This window comes from Oreochromis aureus, linkage group 15 (assembly GCF_013358895.1).
Source record: "Oreochromis aureus strain Israel breed Guangdong linkage group 15, ZZ_aureus, whole genome shotgun sequence".
NCBI lineage: Eukaryota > Metazoa > Chordata > Actinopteri > Cichliformes > Cichlidae > Oreochromis > Oreochromis aureus.
The window spans coordinates 18,751,083-18,774,454 of NC_052956.1; the positions used below are offsets into that span (position 1 = coordinate 18,751,083).

At 39.8% G+C, this 23,372-nt stretch overlaps 1 protein-coding gene across 1 annotated transcript in view; it reads left to right on the top strand.

Moving 5' to 3' along the window:
- Positions 1 to 18,602, top strand: part of LOC116309414 (exostosin-1) — a 338,957-nt gene extending 320,355 nt beyond the window's left edge. The window contains exons 11-13 of the mRNA XM_039598639.1: positions 8,556 to 8,716; positions 12,103 to 12,274; positions 17,769 to 18,602. Coding sequence (XP_039454573.1) covers positions 8,556 to 8,716; positions 12,103 to 12,274; positions 17,769 to 17,957 — 522 coding nt within the window. The 3' untranslated portion in view covers positions 17,958 to 18,602. The remainder of the gene's footprint in view (positions 1 to 8,555; positions 8,717 to 12,102; positions 12,275 to 17,768) is intronic.
- The last annotated feature ends 4,770 nt before the right edge of the window (positions 18,603 to 23,372 follow it).

Below are 23,372 nucleotides of genomic sequence, written 5' to 3' on the forward strand. Positions count from 1 at the left end.
ACTACACTGAAGTTTTACAAACAGGTGAACTGAGACACTGGTGCTTTATCAACAAAATGAGGTGAGACAGCTATGCTCCCGAGGCACAGTGTTACCAAACACTGATATCAGCCTCAGATCCCAAGTTAGTAAAGAAGCCACTTCACTATACTGTGTAAAAACACATGGAAGAACAATTCCTATTTCTTACTCTTAGCCTAAACAATGACTTTCAAAGATATTAGGTGAAAACTGGTCTTTGATTTGAGACGGAGGTAAATAAAGCAGTTACAATGTCTGCTTTTACAAAATTATTTGACTGAACTGACTTAAGCTAGCATTCACTCATTTAGCATTTTAAAAATGTGAAGATATTAAAAACTAAAAAATCTAAACCTAAATCTTTGGCTAATAAAAAAAATGTCACAGTTTCAACGATTAGCTGGCAATCATGGTGAAGAATGTATTTCTTCAATTATTCACTTTTCAGGTTACACTATGTGGACAAAATTATTCAGCCATTTCTTTATCTCGGAATTCAGGTTTTTATACTTTCCATTACCACAGGTGTATAAAATCAAGCTCTTGCAGTCTGCTTTTTGCAAACATTTGTGAAAGTGTGGTACTGTAATCGAATGCAATCCGTGCAAGAAGTCAGGTTATGTTATTCTACAATCAGCTGTAAGTTGTATTATTGAAAAGTTGAAGTGTTTAGGAACCACAGCATCTCAGAGCATGGAAAGTTAAAGAGCGGGGTTGCGAGCGCTGAGGTGCATAGTGCATAAAAGTCACCGGAGCTTTGCTGACTCAATAGCTGCAGAGTTTCAAATCTCCTCTGGCTTTAACTCCAGCCCAAAAATGGTGTAGCTTGGCAAGACTTTCCATGGCCGAACAGCTCCTGTAGGTGAAATGTGTAGGTGTCCCAGTACATTTGTCAATATAGTTTACAAAAGCAAAGTAGAGTTGACCTGACAGGTCATGTCACTGCAGCTTGAGAAGGCATCTGCAAATTTTAAAAGCAAGACAAATCAGAACCATGGGGAAATGTAGATCCTGTTTGTTTCAGTGTGTTTCTAATTGTGGTTTACAGCTCACTTCAAGTTGCAGTTCATTTAGCTCTCAGGGCCACTGTAGAAAATGGTTTGACAATGAGGATTAATCAGTGGCTTTGGTAAAAGTAATGCAACCTCAAGTAACCTTGCCTGCGGCTCCTAATATGCAAACTTTCCCAAATTTAATAAACCGCCTTTGTGAAACATCTTGAAAGCTGCAGAGCAAGTTGGCAAAAGCAGAGATATACACAAATTGTGTTCATCCCTACAATTCACTCAACTTTGATAGAAATGAGGACTTGAATACTATAATTCAAACATAAATGCATTTGGACACAACTGCACAAAAACAGAAAGTAAGGAAGGAAGCCTACGTCTAAAAATGTTATAGCTTGATGTGATCTGCATGGTTTTATGGCAGTCAGTGGTAAAAGGTGACGATATCTTAACACATTATTGATCCTCTTTGAAATGAAACAGTCTGTTCACGAAGAGTCATGAATACTATTCATTATAAATGAATCTCCTCACTCTAGAAAACAGCACAATGGCCACTGAACTTAAGGTGGAAAATGTGTTTTGCTTTTAAAGAATGCTTAAAAACTAAGCGAGATGAGTAGGAAGTCTAACATAGCAGCAGAATCGGATAGCAAAGAGTTCTGATTACAGACGCCACAATCTGAGATCCTGCCTTTACTAAATTACTGTGGAACTCGTTCAATTTGTATTCTTGTAATTTAAATTAACCCAGTGAAAAGGTGAGGAAAAAAATCCAAATGAGGAAGGAAAGAAAAGCAGAGATAAGGAATAATATGAGCAGCGTTAGAATGCGAAAGAAAATACAGGCTTGAAAGGGGAAAAAGTGAAAGTAACAGTGGTATGAAAAAAATTACAGAGCAGAGAGAAATGACAGAGAAAACCAGGTGAAAAAAACCCTGCTCAAAATCAAAGCAAGAGCAAATAAGGAAATGTTGGAAAAGCAGATTGAAGAGTGTTTAATGAAAAACAAAGCGCTCTCATGGAGTCAGGAGTTTTACGAGAGCCATTAACTTTGTGTCTGTATCATTACACTGTCAAAACACAGAGCGCTTCTTTGATTAAAGTCTCACTTGTTACTTAAAAACAAGGATGAGGAACACTTTTTTACTGTTTTAGAACAAATTAGAAACCAGAGAATTGTTTAAAGCTCTGTCAAGGGAGGAAATAATGTTGATAATCCACCTTTTTAAAACATTGAAGCAGAGTTAGTGAGCCAAGTGGGGCTTAGTAAAACCACTGAAATATAAACATTGCAGAGGCACACTAATTTTGAAAGGAAAAGGATTTAAATTTAAAGGTAAATGCAGAAATGTAGCCTATAATTGTACATGAGGACTGATATCTGTTTGCTTACCATTAAAAAGGTGATAGAACGCCAGTTTGTGCTTGATTGAAAGCTTTTCATGTGTTTACCTTCCTAACAAGGGGGAGCAATGATAATAATAATAATAATCATAATCATAATAATAATAATAATAATAATAATAATAATAGAGTAATAATATTTATTTGATATGACCACCTTCATACTTCAACACAGTCTGAACTTTGTTAGGCAAGCTTTCTTGGACTTTTTAAGTAGTCTTCCTGGAACAGTTCTCTAGACTTGAAGGACATTCAAAGCTCTTTTGATGTTGGTTACCTTTTGTTCAGTTCTCACATCCATGACTGATAGCACTGCATTGTGGGTTTTTCTTTCAAAAAAGTTCAAATTTTGTGGCTTAAGAAACAAACACAAACAATCAAAAAATCCTCTAAAATTGGTTTAATTACTTTAAAATAAAAAAAGGAAGAAAAAAAGACTTGCATAGTACTACAAATCAGAAAATACTGTCAACATATTTTATTGTCATTTTTTAGGGCTAAAACTGTCTAAACACTTGTGACACTTGGAGGCAAAATTCACTTTAAACCATTCAAAAATAAAAACATTGTGCACAGTTGTGGTAGATTTGTTCCATGCTAGCTTTACCTGGTAAAGTTTACCCCGAGTTTCTGTGTAGTTTTCTGAATTTTTGAAGGCTATAGCCATTTACATTTATTTTTTATATTATATATATTTTTGGAGGCTGGCTAACAGCTTTAATTGCAGTACTGCAGCCTTCTAGTGGTAGAGTTTAAAAGTCAAAAAAATTATAATTCAATGGCTATTTAAATATTTGTATTAACTTCCTCCCTAGTATAAATCTAGAGGTGAATGATACATGAACAATCCCCTCTACAGTATAAGGAATGTGTAATAGTGAGTGGAGATGTGTAAAGTATGGTGTTTCTAATGGTATAGAAAGCCTTTTTAAGAAAACAGCCTTCATTGTACATTTTGTATTAAAGAATTCTATACATTTCAATTGAAAAACATTATTTACGACTAAAAGCTGTTGAAAGTTTTCTGAAATCAGATGATCTATAATGCTATCAAACATACGCTCATTTGCATGAATGTCCAGATAGACAAATACAGACAAGTATCAAGTCACAAAGTTTCCTTACCTTTAAGGCAGCAATACGGTCACAAGCAGCTCATCTGGGATGCTAAATTAGTGCTCCTGCTTTAAGAGCCATTACAAGTAGCTGCCTTGTTTCTTTCTCTGCAGATCTTCAGCGAATGAAAGATGCAATCCATAATAGATTGTGAGGCCCAATGAGCCCTAGAGATCCAATATATCTTTAAACTCTGAGATGTTTTATTGATCGGAGCAAGTCAATGTTCACCTTTTCTACGCAAACGGGATCGCAATTACACTTTATAGCACCACAATTTCAGGCACGGCAATATGAGCAAGTTTCTACAACTAAACTTTTATGAGCACACGGCTTGTTTTATGAAACGAGAGGAGGGAGAAAATGTCAGGGAGAGAACTAGTGAATAAGAGAGGAAGTGAAGTGAATCTTTGCTGTGCTTACTAACCCATAGCTCTAATTGCCCTTTTAACATGGTGAGAGGCTTTATTGAAAGGAGATGAAATATGTCAATTCACTAAAAATGTGCAAGAGAGAACATTACACTTTTAATAGGACTTTTCATATTACAATACCTCGGCAGAAGAATGGCTGTGCCAATTTCATAATTACATTGTTTCAGCTCATTAAATGTATGATTATTCCATGAAGAGAGATTAGAGAAGGGGATACGACCTGACAAAGCTTTTGTCGTCTCTCATTGGGCAGCCAAGCATGCTGCTGAATTATGCCCTTTGGAAGACATTTTCTATATGGTAGATATGGAAATTGTGTTACAACAGCAGTGGCAGAATCTTGATCCTCTTTTCATTTAAAGGTTGTCTCCGGATTTGAACATGTTTCAGAGCACTTATAATTTTCATTAGTATTCAAGGTTTTCAGTACACACTTAAACAAATCATAAATTCATAGAAAAGATAATGATTTGACCTCTATGGTTTTCTTTTGCTCATGGACGCTATCTCATTTCATTTAGGGTATTTTCTCACATTAAGTTCATATTTCTTACCTATTGATTGATTGGATGAGTTGAAAGTGTCACTTTGAGGCCCCCGGCTGCAGCATGCTCGATATTGGACCGACAGTGTAGGAAATCCTGCCAATCAAAATCTGAATTCTTCCACCTTCAAGTGATTTCTGAATGTCTTTCTTGGTCTGCATTAATGCTTAGTTGTGTCAAATGTCTATATGAACACAGCAAACCAGCTGAGCATGGGTTATGCCAAGATAATGAGTGTTATTTAATTCACCTGTGAGTGGTTTAAATCTTGTGTCTCAAACACTTTATGAAAGATGCATGTGGTGTTCAAGAAAAATGAAGCCAATTTAGAAGCATCTAAAACCTGGTGTGTTTCTAATCCAGAGCAGCAAGCAAGGAAACCTAATATTAGTTTAAATTTGAATTTTTCATCACTTCAAATCCCCGCATTTTCACTTACGCACTATATGATCTCTGGTCTCAGCATCACTGCTAGTTTCCTACAGTGTGCATGGCTCTCTAAAGTACATAAAAGGGTCCTTTAAATTAAGTGCTTTGTAGTAAGTTTTTGAAACAGTTTTGATAAAATAAGACAACATATTTTTGGCTCATATTAATTCAAAAAAAATTTTTTATTAACCCCTCTATCGATCCCTACATCCTCCTTTGGCTTGCATCTTCCAAATTACTTCAAAGCCTCAGTCACACAGGCCTAGAGACCGGTCTGCAGCCCCCTGCCAACTTCTGGTCACTAGGGAAAAACATGTAGTTCCCTACTGGTTGATGAAGCTGGAGGTTCATGAGTGAAACTGGTCGAGCAGTCATCTACTGATCGGAAGGTTGGTGGTCGATTCCTGGCTTCCCCTAGTCTACATACCAAATATCCTTGGGCAAGATACTAACCCCAAATTGCTCTCCGATGCATCTATCGGAGTATGAATGTGTGTGAATATTAGCTAGAAAGCACTTAGAAAGATGTGCTTGTGCGAATGGGTGTGAATGGGTGAATGCACAAGTTGTGTAAAGCGCTTTGAGTGCTCAGATGAGTAGAAAAGTGCTATATAAGAACCAGTCCATTTACCATTTACCATTACCTTTCTGTAGTATATTTCACATAGGGACAACAAGCAACATCCAGCCACTCAACGCTTGCAACTGGTTTGGGGTGAACGGTGGTTGCCAAATGGTCACCAGTTGGTCTCTAGGCTTCTGTGACTGGGGCCCTAACATTTACCATTTGGACATTTGCTGGAAAAAAATCTGGAGCACAAATTCAGTCTACCCTAACTTCCCTTTGAACCAAGGAAGCTTGGTGTGCTCCACATACACATGTAAATTATAAACCTTTACTTTTAAGAGAATATGTCTAGATATTGGATCTGCATATTTAATATTTTAACTGTTTGGAGATTCAGCTGGTGTCTGTATGTAGAAGTTGTAATAGGACTGTGGTGCTGGCATGCAGCACTGAACGCCAAATGCTTAACCTTTGCAATCTATAGAAGAACCTTTAAGCAATCAATGAAAGACACTTTTGGAGTCGCCCAGATGAGACATAACCTCACAGCACTGAGACTACTTGGTGAGAATGGCTATAGTCCTAAAACGCTGCAAAATACAAAACTGCTGTAGCTCCCTTTAGCCCCAAAATGCAGACCTTAAAACCCAGCTGGCGATCTTGGATCACACTGAGACTGCTGGTAAAACTTCATCAAAGCCACAGCACTCCAAACCAGCTGGATGCAAGATCAGTTTACGACACATTTTCCTGAGTTTTATCATTCTGAAGACAGGTGGAGGTTGACAGTGAAAGCACTGCAGTGGCATTGCTTCATGGAGAGGAAAATAAATAAATAAAACCAGACACAACTTTTCAACAACCAAAGCATTGGAAACACTGAGGGGAGAGAGGGGCTCTAAAATCTGATGCAACTCCTTTTCATCTTATAACGTTGGACATGTTAAACCCAAATGTCAGGAGAGATTTGTAGCAGATCTATTGCTGGATTGACCCTCAACTTTTCAGATCAATTTCGGCTTTGTAGAATCCATCAGTATGAATCACACACACACACACACACACACACACACACACACACACACACACACACACACACACACACACACACATATATTTGTGTGTTGTGTTTCCATCAGTTCAAAGGACGTTACATTGTCTTGCATTAACATCTTGGAAGTTTACCCTAACCTGAAACATAACCGTTAAAATTACCATAAACTTTAATGAACCTTTAAATGTAACTGTTTACTTTGTGGAGTCTTGCAAACACACACACACACACAGACTGTGTTCAAGGCTCATTAGAAATTTTCAGTCATATCAAACGATAATTAAGACAGACAGATTGCAATGAACCTTTGCTTTGTTACTCACTTACTTGTAAGTGGTCTCTCGCTCTCTCTCACTCATACACGCACACACACACAAATCTGCCACATGGGCACATTTTCATACACAAATGCAGTGCACACACACAGCTAACATGTCCGTTCTTAAGGACCTGTGCTTTAAATCACCTTTTCTCAGCTTACATCAGATGCTTTACGGTAATTCAGTTCATGACAGAACATCCACCTTTGGTTCGCCCCTCTCCAACTTCTAGTTCCTCTACCTGTGCTACTCTGGTAATTAATTTCTCTGTGTGTTCGGGTGTGTGGATGTGTGTATCTAACAAAGTATTTCATTATGTGCCGAGCCCCTTATTCTCTAGTGTGTCTGGCCGAATGTCTCAGTGGTGTTTTGGTATTCAAAAGAGGGTCTTTGTCAGGTAGCTCCATCTTCTTCAAGGGCACCAGCTGCTCCACAAAAAGGCCATGAGAAATTTCTTCTTTATTGTGAAGTAGGCAGTCTCTGAGGAAAATGGAGCAGGAGACAGTCAAAGCTGGCACCTGCTTAAAAGATGACCACAATGCAAGACCAGCAACCTGTTTCTGCTTCGAGGGTCTCGATCCTCAAAGCATCTAGTTTCTTGGTGATGCACACACGGTCTCCTTTGACGCTGCCAAATTGACTTCCTGGCCACAGCAGTCCTGATGGAAATAGGGATGGTGTTGGTGTAAATCACAAGCTTGTTAACCAGTTAACCACAGTTCATGCCCCATTGGTGGGGTTGTATTTTGCACTAAAATGGACAGAAGTCTATGAAATACACTGCATCACACACTTTCAAACTTTCCTTACTTTCCTCATGATATATACCAGCACACCCTCCTAATTTAAGTTGCAAAATATTTCATTTCTCTCCCTGTATCACTGCCTGCTGTTTTGAAGCCTCCACTACCCCAGAATTTACCTGCACAAATATCCCCTGGGAGGGGATATTTATTCATCATCTTTGACTGAGACTTCTTCATCTTTGATATATAATAAACCTGGAGCCCAGGCACCACACCTGACCCTGTAATGAATCATTTTCAACATGAGCAGTCTGACTTAATTAAGTTCAAGGTTAGGGATTTTATGACCTGAGAATAATAGACAAGTAGATAAATAGATATAATTTTTATTTGTACTATAAATCTGTCTGTTTTAAAAAAGATTTTTTTTTAAATTTAAAATTTAAACCTCATTTGATCATGCAAGAGGAAATTATTATGAATCAGGTCAGCACAGCCAGGTTTAGAAAGTGACTCAGAGTTCTCTAACTGATCAATGAGTGCACTCTGATATTTAAATGACATTTTAACATGAAGTGCTTCAGTGCTTCAGCTGGAATGAAAACATTGCGAAATGGCCTCAAAAATATTCTTTGTGTAGTTGTGAAGAGGCAGAGAAGTTGTTTAGAAGACGGCCTTGTTGGTTTAGCTGGCTAAATGCCATTTGACAGGTGTTTTGAATGCAATTTTTACCACACTGCATATATTCTGAATAAGCTGTATTGCATTTCTTTGTGCTTTTCTTCTCTCCATTTTTTCTCATTGTGCTTCCACCTTTGCTTCTTCTTTTTCTTTTCTTTTTCTTTTTTCATTTCCTCTACACATCTAATCTATTCAGTACCTTCTTTCTTTCCTTTCTGTTTGACCAGGTGGACTTCGCCTTCACTGTATGGCAAAGTTTCCCCGAGCGTATTGTTGGTTATCCAGCAAGGAGCCACTACTGGGATAGTTCCAGATCACGCTGGGGCTACACTTCCAAGTGGACCAATGAGTACTCCATGGTCCTTACAGGAGCAGCTTTTTACCACAGGTACAAACCCACAGGATTTCTTGCTTATCGGTGAAGTTGTATTTGTGTGAATGGCAGAAGAGTGGCACAGAAAGATGGCACATGGCATCGTCTGTGATGCAGACAGTGTGCTAGAGCATGAAGATGACATTATCAACTTATTAGTCAGCCTGCCTTCCCGCCCTCACCTGTAGCTACAAGCATTATGTCGTGATTTAATGAGTAAGATTACAGATAAAAGCAGCAGAAATAACCTCTCAGAACAGTCTCTGGGTTTTCTCTTAGATAGGGTGAGGACCTCAGTCATTTGGGAGGAGTAGAGGCACTGCTCGTGTGGATTAAAATAAAAATGTTTCTTAAGCTTATTTAAGAGAGGCTGTAATTGTATTCTTGCTACCACTGGATAGCTGCAAGTTGTGTTCAGAAGCCTCGAATTCTACTCCCCCAAAAATCCCCAAAAATCTCAAAGATACTAGTTTTAGAATTAGAGTTTTGGTCTGTTTATAGACCATGCATATAAAGGCCAACAACACCCTTCAGTACATGGTGAACTTATGATTGCCTCCAATCATGGTTTGTACCTAGGATATATAGGTCCTGACATGGAAAAATTACATTTCTATAGGATGAATGCCCTGCAGCACAAATAGTTTCTCCAGATCATTGGATTAAGTTAAGTAAAAAGTAGTCTGCTTTTCTGCATTTCAAAATTTTACAGCCTTCAGCCCTGAAGTGTTGATGTCATGCTCCTGTTTTTGTGTTTGTTATGGTTTACATTCTAGTTCTGTATTGGTGTCTCTAGAGTTCAGTCTTCCCTAGTCTCATCTCTTTGACTTTCAGCCATCACAGTCATGTACCCGTGTCTGTCTGTCTTCTCCCCAGTCCCAGGGTCAAGCCCATGTGTCTTAGTCTTGGTCACAGTGTTTGACAGTCTTCTCTTTTCATGTGTATTATGTTCAGTTTTGCTTCCCCTGTCTCGTCAGTCAGTTTAGTGTCAGCTGTGTTATCCTCCTTGTCTGCGTTTTCCTCTGTTCTCTGTTGCTTTTTTACCTCATTGTAGGTAGTGGTTCTGTCTGTCTGGATGGTTTTTGCCTTTTGTTTTTGTTGCCCAATGCTTAGATGTTTAGTTCAGTTCTGTGTTGCCAAGTCCTGGGTTTTTGGGTCCACAACTCTGCCGACCTCACATCTACACCTGTGGATATGACAGAAGAATGTGACCAAATAATGGCCCAAGCGGACTCAGCCCTGGACGAATGTGGGTTGGCTTTAACAAGGATGAACAGTCTTTTCATTCACATCTCCCAAGCCATAGGCATAAGGCACAAATTTGTTGGATTTAACATGCGATTATCCAGAGGAACCCTTTGCTCCTCCAGGTTCCCCGGTCTCCGGAGATGGTCTGTGCTCTTACCAAGGCTAAAGAAGAACTGCAAGAACTGCTGTCTTCATGCTTTTCTCCTCTTGTCACGTCAGCAGCACATGAATACCTCCTCATCCTTCAACAGCTGACAAATTCCTCCTCGACGCTGACTGGAATAATAACTGCAAAACTCTGGGTGCTAGGCCAAGCAGCCCCATCTAGAGCAAGCAGAGCGTGGTGTGTGCAATGCGGGGCCCCAGCCTGCACAGTCCTCATCAGAAGTCTGCACCGTCTGGGCCCGAGGCTGCCACACCATGGCAGTCTATGGCTCGCCACTGACGCTAGCCACCTGCCAAGCTGCCTTAGGGGTCTACATCTCCACTGTTCCCAGCCTCCAGTCCTGTCGCCCGAGGTTCTCCGCCCGCCACACCATCGCCAGACTCCAGTCCTATTGCAGAGGGTCTCTGCCACCATCACCTCCAGACCTTCATCGACTCCACTGCCAGCCTCAGCCACTGAGTTTTACCCTGAGGTCTGGTCGACCCCCTGAACTGTGTTTTGTCTTTTGGACTCTTAGTCTTGGTGTCAGTGTTTGTACTTCCTGTTTTATTTTGATAGTCTTCTGTTTCATATGTATTATGTTCACTTTTGCTTCCTCTATCTCATCAGTCAGATTTGTGTCAGCTGTGTGTTATCCTCCTTCTATATATATTGTCTGTGTTTCCCTCTGTTCTCGGTTGCGTTCTCCCTCATCGTAGGTGGTGGTTCTGTCTGTGTTTCCTCTCGTGATTGAGTCAGTTTATTTTTATGGTTGTGACTGTTCAGTTGGGTTTTTGCCTTTTGTTTTTGTTGCCTGTTTTTCCAGCATTAAAGCTGTGTTTTTTAGTTCAGTTCTGTGTTGCCAAGTCCTGCGTTTTTGGGTCCACAACTCTGCCTGCTACACACCTACACCTGCGGATATGACAGTTGACTTGTTTTTCTTCTTGTGTTGTGCTGCAAAGGACCTTCATATTTTATAGTATATATAAAAAAATCATATAGACGATGCACCAAGAAAACTTGGAGATACGACTCATGATTTTCTTTTAAAGTTCACACACACACAACTCTACCTACATGTCTGTTCAAAGAAAAAACCTTTAAAGCTATTGCTGAGACTTGCCCCAGCATTTTTAGAGAGGTTATATTTATATCTTAAGTTTGGATGACTCATGTAATGATCGTTAAAGAAATATATATAAAATGTAAAAAAAAGCATTTTTAAAGAAATATTTTTTTATTAGTCAGTATTGTCTATGCACATAGCCGCTGTAAATGTAATGCTGCTGTATTTTACGTTAGCAGTGGTGCTAATGTATAAGCACTCATTAAAAGCAATTACGTAAAGACATAAACTGCAGTCCAGCTTCTCTTTTAGTGCTGCAGTCAGTTTGTCTCATGGTGCAGATGTTCTGCATAACCCGCCATTCCATCAGCTTCCCAGAAATACTCATCCCATCTCCAAGATGCAAACCACATTAAAATTCATCTTTAGGAAAAGGGATAATATAATCTTTCTCCACCTCTGCTATCATGAAGCAATTGTCAAAAATGCAATGCTAGGGCTAAAATAAAAAATGGTAAACTCAAGTATTAAGCAGAGCGGTAAATTGAATGGAGAAGAGTGATGCTCTCCAAAGGAATTAAAGGCATCTTGTCACGCAGATAAACAGCTCTCTTGTTGTTCTATTGTTAGGATGCTCAATGCACCTCTTCAGTTATTTTTGTTATTTAGACTCTCAAATGCAAATGTAAGGTAGAAAAAAATGTGCCAGAAGGAACATTGTAAAGTGTGTGTGCGTGTGTAAGTGTGTGTGTGTGTATGCATTTGTGTGTAAGAGCGAGGGGTGGGAGACCTTGTCAGGGAGGTAACCACTGACAGTGATCTAGTGCTCCCATGCTGCTGAGAGTGCAACACTGCAACCAAAGAGAACAGAATTGTGGCTTTTAAAATGAAAAATACATACACATCCTAATCCCTAATCTGCCCTTTTCCTTTATGCATCAGATACTATCACTACTTGTTCACTCACTACGTACCGGCTAGCCTGCTGACAATGGTGGACCGCATGGCTAATTGTGAAGACATCCTGATGAACTTCCTCGTTTCGGCCGTGACCAAGCAACCTCCAATCAAAGTCACACAGAAGAAGCAGTACAAGGAAACCATGATGACCCAGGTTGGACAGAGTTTTACTTTTATCGATACACTGAGACTGTATACTTGTTCACTGTCTCCTATAGAATGTATCTGCCTCTGTCTCTGCCACAAACAGGCTCAGATTTTTACTCTACGTGTCTATAGCTGTTTTGACATTATCCTGTCTTGCTTTTATGGCTATAGAGGCCAAGTCAAAAAATTACCCTACTTTGTCTGAATTTGTCCGGTGTCCTCAGAATGGCATTTTTTCTCTGAAAAATGTTTTGACAGGCAGCAGTCATCTCAGTTAAAGTAGTTGTCACAAGTACAATAGTGTGCAATGTTCAGTCTACAGACAGGTGTTTATTCCACAACCTCAGCATGTCCTTTCCCACAATGGTAGTCTGTAAAAGCTTTGTGAAGTGTGGCATATTACTTTGCAGATGCAATACAAAAACTCTGAATCAGTGTTCGGCATTCTTAAGGTTAAAGAAAGTAAGACTGAATTCTTTACTCCAGTTCTGTAATATGTACCAGCTCCTTACTAGCTGGCTCTCTCCAACTCCCATTCATATCGCTGCTCAACCTCTTTGAGATTTCTGTTCGTGGTTAGTGGTTGCTGGGGATTCCTGGTTGTCTGTGAAATTAATTGCTAAAGCCCCAGTCACACAGGCCTACACACATACCCCTTGCAAACATCAAAAAGCGTGTATTCTCCCATTGGTTAGTGAGTGGTTGAGAGCAGTTGCAGGCATTCAGTGTGCTAAACCAAAAACCTCCTTGTGATTGCATACTGTCCCAACAAATGTTTGTGCATGTTGGAGGTACATCCCATCTTTGTTGTGATCGTGTTGTAATCATTACTCAAAAAATTAATTATTACACATATTACAAAGAACACTTCTCTTAAAATGAATGCAGTGTATTATTATTAATCCCATGACAAAACAATTAATTACACTACTCATTACATTACTTTTCTGTTTCTCTATAAAAATCATCGAAATTTAACAATGTGAACCTAGAGGCTACAGTCCCACACACCAACACAAATCTTTATCCTATTGAGGAGAAACATATTTTCTTTATCTTAGTGTTTAGGTATGAACACAAAGCTGACAACACAAAATAAAGAAAATGAAATGAATGAGTGAATGAAAACCATGAAAACCAGCAGCCTGACTGCTCATCCATTTGTTACCTGCTGAGGTTCAAGGTCTAGTAGCTGAGCTGGGGTCGGCATTCGCTCAGCTTTAACATCACTTGGTGTCCTTGCCTTGGTTAGCTTTAGCATTCTGTCTGTTCAGATGCTAGCAAAAAGCCAAAGTTGTTTTAGCAGCATAATGCAGTAATTTCTGTGCTGGATGCAGTTCAAACTTTATGATCACATCCTCGTTCTTTTGTGCTCAGAAAGCCCAAGAAGAAAGAACCAAAACAAATCCTGTTTTTCCTCACTTTTTCCGACACCCGAGGTCTGAGGTACCTGGACATTTATACAGGTGTTTACTGACAAGTTGGTGTATCCTATGTAAACTACAGCCAACCGTAGTAATCTGCTAGCAACCGGAGTAATCACAAGGACCTTGTGATGCAGCACCCTCCTTGTGACTTTGTGACCAGCAACAGCATGCAACCTCCAGCAACCACTTGTAGACTAGTCTCTAGTCCTGTGTGATTGGGGCCTTCAACAGTCATCTGAGCCTTTCAGTAGAAACAATAACTTTGAGGTGAAAAAATGTGCAAGGGAATTGGAGTAGTGCTTCATCACATTCCCTTTCAACATGAAATGAATCAATTACAAATGTTATTTGGACAAGAAAAAGGGAAGAAAATTGTGTCCAAGGTTTGAAAATGAAGGGTTGGTGTTCAAGAGCTAAGAAAGAAACCCAGTCATCCCATATCCTGACTAAAAAAAAATAGTTATATATAGTCCAACTATCCATCATTTTTTTGTAGACAGTGTATAATTAGTCACTTGTTTTCATGGTTACATTCAATGAATTTGCAGTTATCCAAAGCTAAAGTGCCTTCCAAGCTTCCCCTTGTTAAAGTCCCCTTTTGGGATAATTTCAGTGTTTGTTAACAAAGTCCAAAATGTATTTCATTCCCCATAAAACATTTGCAAATGCTTCTGTTTGGAGTAGTTTAGCTCTATTAGCACTGTTGTAATCCATGTGTGCCAGCTGGTAGTCCTATTTCATCTTTTCCGTGAACATTATCGCCACCACCTGCTGATCGGTGGAAAAATATGAGAGACAGCATTAATGTGCAAGCAGAGCATGAGAGAAACCAAATGGAGGCTTCTTTTAATTTATTGCTCATGACATCGTTGGTCCATCAAAACATTTTGTACAGTAGCAACACAGTTTAAAGATGATGAAAGTGCTGTGTGTTTAGAGACCCTTTTCTTAAGGAAAGAAGAAGATAATAAGAGAGTATTAAAAGAGAAATGGTAGAAAAGTTTCAGGCCATATACAGCCCTGACCTTCTCTTTGGGAGATCCCTGTATGTGTATGTGTTTGTGTGAGTGTGTGTGTTCATGGGGCCAGCCCTTTGTCAGGTTCTGATTGATGGTCTGACCACAGGCAGGACGATGACTCAGCAGTATGGACGTAGTGATTAATGTCTTAATTGTGAAAGCAGCACGACAAACCTAGATTTACTCCCCCTTTACCCCTCCTCTCCTCACTCGATCTCTCATTCTTTTTATTTTGTGTGCACCCCCACCTCCTCAATCTCGCCCATGATTTGTGACTTCGCTTCAAGCAACAGCAGATAGACATTTAACATGGAGAAAGAGGAAAGAGCTGACATCTTGTGGGATACCTGGACCAGAATGTTAAATGATTTAACATTTTTAAGCTGTTTTATTTTACAAGTCATATTGTATTTTAGGCCCAGATCATTTCTGTCACTGGATATTCTTTAGCAGTTCATATTTTTCTATCTGAAGATCAGTTTCCTCCAGCTTTTACAACCCCCTCTCAAAAGGCTCTACTGACCCTACAACTGCACTTTCTCGGGTTCATCTGTAGCAGCAACCGGGATGCTCACAACTTGTTGTCTGCTGGCATTTCAAATTTCTACTGTTAGGCTAATTACTTGGTCAAATAGATGCTCTCTTATCACCTCGCTATTAATGTCCCGTCACTAGCTTCCTGTCACATTTAGGACCCAGTTTAAAATTCTCACTGTAACTACAGCAAATTGTTTGACTGCACTCTGTCTCGCCCAGGTCAAACAATCTAAAATGACTGTTTGTTCACCTTTTTCCGCATTAACTGTTTGTTGAGTAATGCACTGTGTCACTGATCAGCAGCAAATTGCCACAATTCCTGCTGGTGGGGTTGAGATTACATCAGGGATCGGTACTGAGCCCCTTTTTTTTGCATTGGTTTTTAACAGGTTGACAGATGAGGTCATGCAGAGGTCTCCATTAACTATGTTTGCAGACAAGTACATAGACAGAGCCTAGAGAGTTGGAGGTATGCTCTGGAGAGAAGAGGAATCATAGTCAGGAAAAGCAAGATGCAACACAAGGCGTAAAAGTAAATATCTAAGGAGTAGAGTTAGTGAAGGTGGATGAACAGCTGGGGTCAGCCATTCAAAACCAACGAATAGTGCAAAAGAGAGGTGAAGAAGAAAGTGCAAGCAGGTAGGAGTGGGTGAAAATGAGTGTCAGGACAGAAGGATATCTGTCAGGCTCAGGAGAGACTCGGAGGCAAACCGTCACTAAAGTTCACAATTTATTTACACACAGACACCAGGTGCGGATATATACAGGTGAGGGGGCACAGGAAGGGGGTCTCCGGGGAACACAGGCACGGGAAGGGAACGGGCTATGTACACAATCCTTCACTGAAGCTCAGGTTAGCTCGGACTCCGGCTTTTAGCTCACCAAACGGCGGTCCTCAGGCTGGCGAGAAATCTGGCACAGGAAGGAAGAACAGGTGAGTTGCGGCACGAAAGAAACTCGGGAAAAAGCTCAGACTTGCAATGACACTGACGAGTGTTACACAATAATCCAGCGAAGAGCGTGGTGATGAGACGATTGCTTGCAGGTGTCCGAGCCAGGGGCTGGAGCCGTCATGACTCCGCCCCGGTAGAGCGCAGTGCGCGGGAGGGGAGAGAGAGACGCAACACAACAAAAACACTTGTAGCCATACAGAGTCAGCCGAGAAGGCACAGGGTCATGACAATATCAGCAGAAATGAAGGGGAAGCCTCAGGACGTTGATTTTGTTCATCTAGATATAGCGTTTTTAGGTGGAGAAACCTTTTGTCTCATGCAAATGATCTGTTCAGTTACGGAGGGACAAGGCTGCCTGAAGGAGTCATTTGGATGAGTGGCAAAACATGGCTCCCACTGAAATGTAAAGTAACTCACCTTTAATCAGTGAAACATCAAGTTATGCAAATCTTTTTTTCATTTGGAGTTCAATAATGACACGATGCATGTATTACTTTAAATTCTGGGTAGGACAAAGTGTTGCACAAAGCCACTCTCACCCTCCTACACACACACTCACAAACTCACACACACTATTTGTATAACTACCACCACAGAAACAATCATAGATTTTAGAGACCTAAAGTGAAAATAGAACATCTAGGAAAGAAAACCCAAATTAAAATCCATTTGACGGATTTGTTGCTGTGATGAAAGTTTAAAAATGCAACTTCGGAACAGAGCATTTCTGAACAATACATCATGTGGCTCTTATCTATAGCTCAATAGGGACAAAAGCTTGCCACAAGTTAAATGTCACAGCTTGATGAAAGAGGGAAATTCATAGGCAAGTCAATGGGGCTTGGATAGTACAGTCAGGCCTGCACAGCTGGAAAGAAAAAAGTGAAGGTTTCTACATTATAGAGCATTGATTACAGTTTAAACGATGGAAAAATAGTTCAGAGCCTAACAAGCCAATTCCATATTTGCTATGATGACAAAGGTTTCGACTTCTGTCTAACAAGTGGTGTGAAGGATACTGATTTGTCTCCGGATGTTAAACAATATGAATATGCTTCATTGTTTCCAGAAAGATAATTGAAAGAAATACTTTCTGAAAATTGAAAAAGAGACAGACACATAGATGCTGGCTAGGTTGTCTGTGAAATAATGGGTGTCTGTTAACTTTTTGCATCAACACTGGATTAGAAGTTGAGGAGATTGAAGCAGGAAACAAAGTGATAATGAAGTTTTTTTTCCAAAGTTTCCAACAAAATGTTTCACCTTTTCCAGCTGTTCCACCAACTCCCTCTATGCCATCTGGCCATCTCTACACAGATTCCCTGCACTAATATATCATTGAAATCCCAGTGAAAATCGACCCACTCATACACTTTGTCTCTAAACCTGTTGGCCCGAGTCAATGTGTACTTTAAATAAAAGTTTGAAATTGTGTTTTCTTTTTGCTGATTGTGGCTTTTTTATTACATTATTGCCTGCTGTAGAGCTGAGGTGATTCATCCCTCCTTCCATTTACTCTAATACAGTCCTCTTCTCCCACTCTCTCTCTGTTTTCCCACATGAAGGGCTCCAAGGTGTCATCTCGTTGGGCTGACCCGGACCATTTCGCCCAGCGACAGAGTTGCATGAATGCCTTTAGCCACTGGCTAGGTTTCATGCCCTTAGTGCACTCCCAGATGAGGTTGGACCCAGTGTTGTTCAGAGACCAGGTTTCCATCCTGAGGAAGAAATACAGGGACATTGAGAGGTTGTGAACACACAAGGACAGACGCCAAATCACAGTCGAGGCTGGAGAGCTGTGTTCTGTATCTGTGTGTTCTTGGACTCCCTGTTCAAGAGGACAATACACACACTGTCCTGAATAACTGTTTATGAGGCTATAAAGGAAAATTCACACATGCACGGGACATAAAAGTGATAAAACACTGAGGTATTTGCAAGACCATTAAATGCAAATTTCTGTGGGAAAAAAAGCTTCTGTACATGTGGCTGGTTACAGTGAGCAACTGTGCATAGCTGCCATCTGTGACAATACACATAAATATGAATGCATGTAGACACATGCAACAAAGACTTGGACACATTTCAAGCTGACCACGTGTACGTATGTGTTGCATGGTTTAAACAAGACAAGACTGTGTTTTTTAAAAAAAATCATGTCTACAGTGGAAGTTGACAAAGAGATTTGAGTTAAAGGTTGTATTCATGAAGTCAATAATTAAAGAAAAGAGTTTGTGTGGACGAAAAGGAACAAGCTGTACTTTCTGGCCACATGACAGCTAATGGCCCCAAAACACCCAGAGACGATGGCAGTGCACCTCTTGTATATTACTGTAGATTTGCAGCAGCATTTCCTGTCTGTATGAAGCAAATAAAAAATAAAATAAAGAGATGTTATGTTATAAGGCGAGAGGATTTGTCTCAGCTCAGTTCAGTTCTTCCATTCATTTTAAGAAAATTGCATCTTTCTTTGACTACACAATTGTACTCTCCTGACTGTTTTTCCTATACATCTATAGCGAAGTAAACAATAACGAGAAAAATGTATTTTCAGCAAGGAACTGACTAACTAATAAAGTATGATTAATGCAATCAAGAAAGAAATAAGAACATCAAAAAGGTCAACATCTGACAAATGTTTAGCAGTGATGTATTAACCACATTATAGAGATTAGATTGCAGTTTTCATTAGATTAGCTACAGCTAATGAATCCACAAAAGCTTATGGGAAGTAAATGAAATATTCTCATCACTTTGCTTTGGCCATAGTAAACAGCAGCAGTGGTAAGAAGTGGGAGGGCAGCAGCTTGGTTCATAAATGCATACAGTCTTTTTACTGTCTCAACCTCAGAATCTACAGACGGCAAATGAGGCAGCAGCTGGTTTTACTGCAAGTCCACCGAATTACATAAAGTATGTAGTGGTGAACTGAAACAGCAATGAAATAAGCAACATCAGCTTTAAAGTGATTATCAAGCCTGGGGTGAATAAAAAGACCTTTATGATACCAGTGAGAAGAATATGCAGTCTGCTGTTTTTAGCTATGTGACGGGGTAGTAACTTAGTTGGCAGATAACGGCAGCCTGTGGTGTGCGGGCTAGTGGGATTAGTCTTAGCTGAGAGTTGCAACTTGCTGCTGCCAATAAGAAAAGTTTACTTTCAATGTTGCCTGGTAACAGCCGCGACCATAACTGCTCAGTAGCTGTACCTAAAGGCCCATAGTGCAACAAAGTGGGAGACCTTAATGTGGGAATCCTGGTCTAGTGTTGTATGACTCACAGTCTAAACGTAACAACTGCTCTCCTCTGATTAAAAGTCAACCTGTGTAAATAAAATCATCATGTTTAAGAAAGCGTAAGAGTAAAAGCTAAAGACATTCTGAAAACTGACAATAATAAGGGAATTCATCAACCCCCCTGTGTTATGTGTTGTGTATTTTAACCTGTGCTTTGTCCTCTTTCCCTCCCATTACCCCCAACCAGTCACTGCAGATGGTCTCCAAAGGTTTCGTCCAGTTTAAAGGGAGTTTTTCCTTCTCACTGTTGCTAAGCACTTGTTCAAAGAGGGTTGCTTGATTGTTGGGGTTTTCTCTGTGTTATTGTAGGGTTGTTACCTTACAAAATAAAGAACCTCAAGGTGACTGCTGTTGTGATTTGGCGCTATATAAATTGAACTGAATACAAATAAAAGTAATGTTATAGCATCACAGCAACATACCTTCATAATGTTACATGACACGTGTGTATAACCTTTCATAAATGTAGCTGTGTGTCATGGTCAGCGGTGGGTGGCTGGAATTTCCATGAGGCTCTTGAACCTACCTGGGATCCGCCCCTGGGCAAGGCCACCTCCTCCAGGTCCTGCACACCTGGAGCCGATTGCAGGCAATAAAGTCAGAGTGATTTAAGCGTCACGCTGACGTTCATTCACCGCCAGTTTGTCATCAACCCATGTTGGTAGCCGGTCCTTATCTTTCAAGCGCTCTCTGTGATTTACCTTGTTAGCCTAACTTTCTTGTGTTGCAGTTTCTGGATTCACCTTGGTTCAAACCTTTGACTCACGCTCTACCAAGCCGCCATTCTGGAAATCACTCTGTGTGCCTCGCCTGCCTGCCCTCCTGCTATCACACTCCATCCGGAACCTCCGGATCTCAGGTCAGCCTCTCCACGCCACTCAGCTCACCCCGGATCCCCGTCGCCCTCCTGTCATTGCTCTGTTTCTCCTCCTGTAATGTGACTGCTTACTGCCCAGTTCCAGTCTGCATCTCAGGCCCCGTTCCCTCTCTCTAGTTCTGCGTTACCCAGGACATGCCACACCAAGCTCTACATTTCATTGCTTTTGTCCTTGCCACATTTCCAAAGTCTAAGCCTAACCAATAAAATATTGTTAAATGCTGTCTCTGTTCTGGGTTTCTGCGCCTGAGTCCAGTTTCAGTACAGACCACTCGGTCCCGTGACACTGTGTATATGTTCTCTTTTTCTACTTTGTTCTTTCCTTTTTTACCTGATAATATCATTATTTAGTTGACTTTAGTTCAACTGCATCTATTTCAAACAGCAACAGACTTCATAAACACTTGTTAAATTACAAACACATGAACAGTACAGACAGTTGCTCCCATGACTGCAAGGAGTCTCTGAGCTCATCTTCCATAAGGCTTCCTCATCCTTTTCGTTACTTTTTATTTCTCTTCCCGTTCGTCTGCTGTTGATTTTCCGCTCTCAACCTTATTCTCCTTCCTCGTCTCAGACACTCGATCTTACTGATTCTCTCTGTGCACAAACATTTCCTTCATCTACCCCCTTCCTTTCTTTTCAACCCAGCCCCTTTGTTCTCTCTCATCTCTAATAACTAGAATCTCTTTATTATCTGAAGGTTATCACAGGTTTTTCACTTTTGATCTGATACAAACTAAGATCTCAGAGCACCATGTTTCTTTATTATCCTGCAACATCTTCACATAATGCCTTTTTTGACATCAAAACTTCCCACACACCAACAGATGATTTGATACTGTAATCAGCTAGAGTTCTTTGAAATGTTTGTGTTATTTCACTGAGAAAAGTCATCTGATGTTTAATACTTATATTTTTCTCTTAATTAAAGTAGTGTTGTTCTCTGAGTTACTGTGCAGTTGCATATATAAACATATACACCATATTCACACTCAGATCATGTCAAACTGGTTTCTTGAGCATAACAATGAAATCGGTGTACTCAAATGACCTCGACTATCAACCGATCTCAGTCTAATAGAGCATCTTGGGGTTATGATTGAACAGGATGTTGCTGTAACCTCAGTATGGGCCAGAATCTCTGAGGAATGTTTCCAGCATCTTGTTGAATCGATGCTATGAAGACTTATAGCACTGCTGTGAGCAAAGTAGGTCCAACCCATAACTATTGATGTGCCCGGTGAGTGTTTTGGTCAAATTACATGAAACATGAGGATTTTTCTTTTTACTTATTTGTTTTCCATTTTATAAAGCTGTAAATTAAATATTTTTGGAGTCTGAGCTGTTGATAAGAATATGTAACTGTCAAGACGTCATGTTAGGGTCTGACAATGATACTGGCACTTTATATCTTCATGGTAGGTTATGCTTTCATCCAATCGTAATCGTAGCCTTGAAGTTCTGTATTTCCATCACAGCTTTGGGCCTCTTATGATGCGTCGTTATGATCCCTCCACCCTTCATATATATTTGTGTACGTGACATTCAAGTAAGTAGAAAACATTATCTTTTATAATGATGGTGTTTAGGAATACTTGAAACCCATAGCAACACACCTACAATGGCTTATAGCTGTAAAAAGCTTTTTCCTGATGTAGATTAAATAAGCTCTCATGAATAGAGCAACACCTAATACTCTTTTCTTTGTTTGATGACTTGTTTGCTGATGGTAATTACGACAAAAGAGTTAAGCTTCAGCAGATATCCACGTGTCTAGGTCAACTAGATCTAACGTTTATATGAAGCTAGAACCCACACAGATTTTCAACACAGAAGAAGAGAGGTCCTTACAGGGTCTCAATGGCAGATGTCAAATAACAACTCCTTCAAAAACAACACAAAATTTATTTTGTAACATTTTCCTATAAAGGCCCATAGGGCTACAAATATATTCCCTATAAGCATTTTTCATATGATTCAACTTGGGTTCTTCAAACCATCAGCTTGTTTTTTCAAAGCATGACTACAAATGTTTCTCCTGCAGCTATAACATGAACAATTCTTCAACTGTAACTGAGCAGTTATAATGAAAGTAATTTTTCCACAGCTTTAACAAAGCACATGTTTTATTATTTCAGAAAATCCTTCTTTTAAGACTGCTTTACTGTCTGAGTCTCTGTTTAGTTCATAAATATATATAAAACTGGCAGCAGTGTGGAAAATATGAAATTGCCATAGCAAATATAAAGTTAGTGAAGTGTCAGTTTACATCTTGTTTTCTGTCACTCTGCAGTGCCTGGGTTTGATTTTTGTGACAGCGGCATGTTGGCCATTCTTATTCACGGGGTGTAAAATGGTAACATTTTTTCAAAGCCACTGGTGTGTCACAGTTTCACACAGTGTTTACTCTGGCACAGGTGGCCCACTGGGTTTGCCAATTGTGAAATGTGAGTGTCACTCCAAACGTCTAATTTGTCATGCTGGTGAAATGTATTTTAACCAAAGAGTATAAAAATGATCTGCAGTTATTGATTTTTAGGAACATTTTTTTTTTTATTTAACCCTTATCAACTAACTGTAATTAAAAGTGTCCAATCCCAATTCTAGTCTTTAAAACCTAGCCAGCGGTTAGCAATTATTTTTTCCAAAGGACAACTTGAAAACTGAGACTGTTGTGGAGAGCCACACCAATAAGCTGAACTCAACTCTGCTCAGTACTTTAAAAAAAAAATCTTTTTATATTTATAGGCCCATATCTGTCTGCAATCCAAATTTTTATGCCAACATTTCTTGGCTAATGTCAAAAGAACATCTTTTGCATATGTTGTGGCATCTACTAAAACACTGTTATGCATTACTCTGGAATAAGAGCATGCAATAAGAATGTGTTGTGCAAGTTTGATCTACAAATGGGTTTATTTACAACAGGAGACACAGGCTCTCTCCTGTGGATCAGGAGCTTCCAGTTTGTATTTAGGAGACGGATATGCTTTC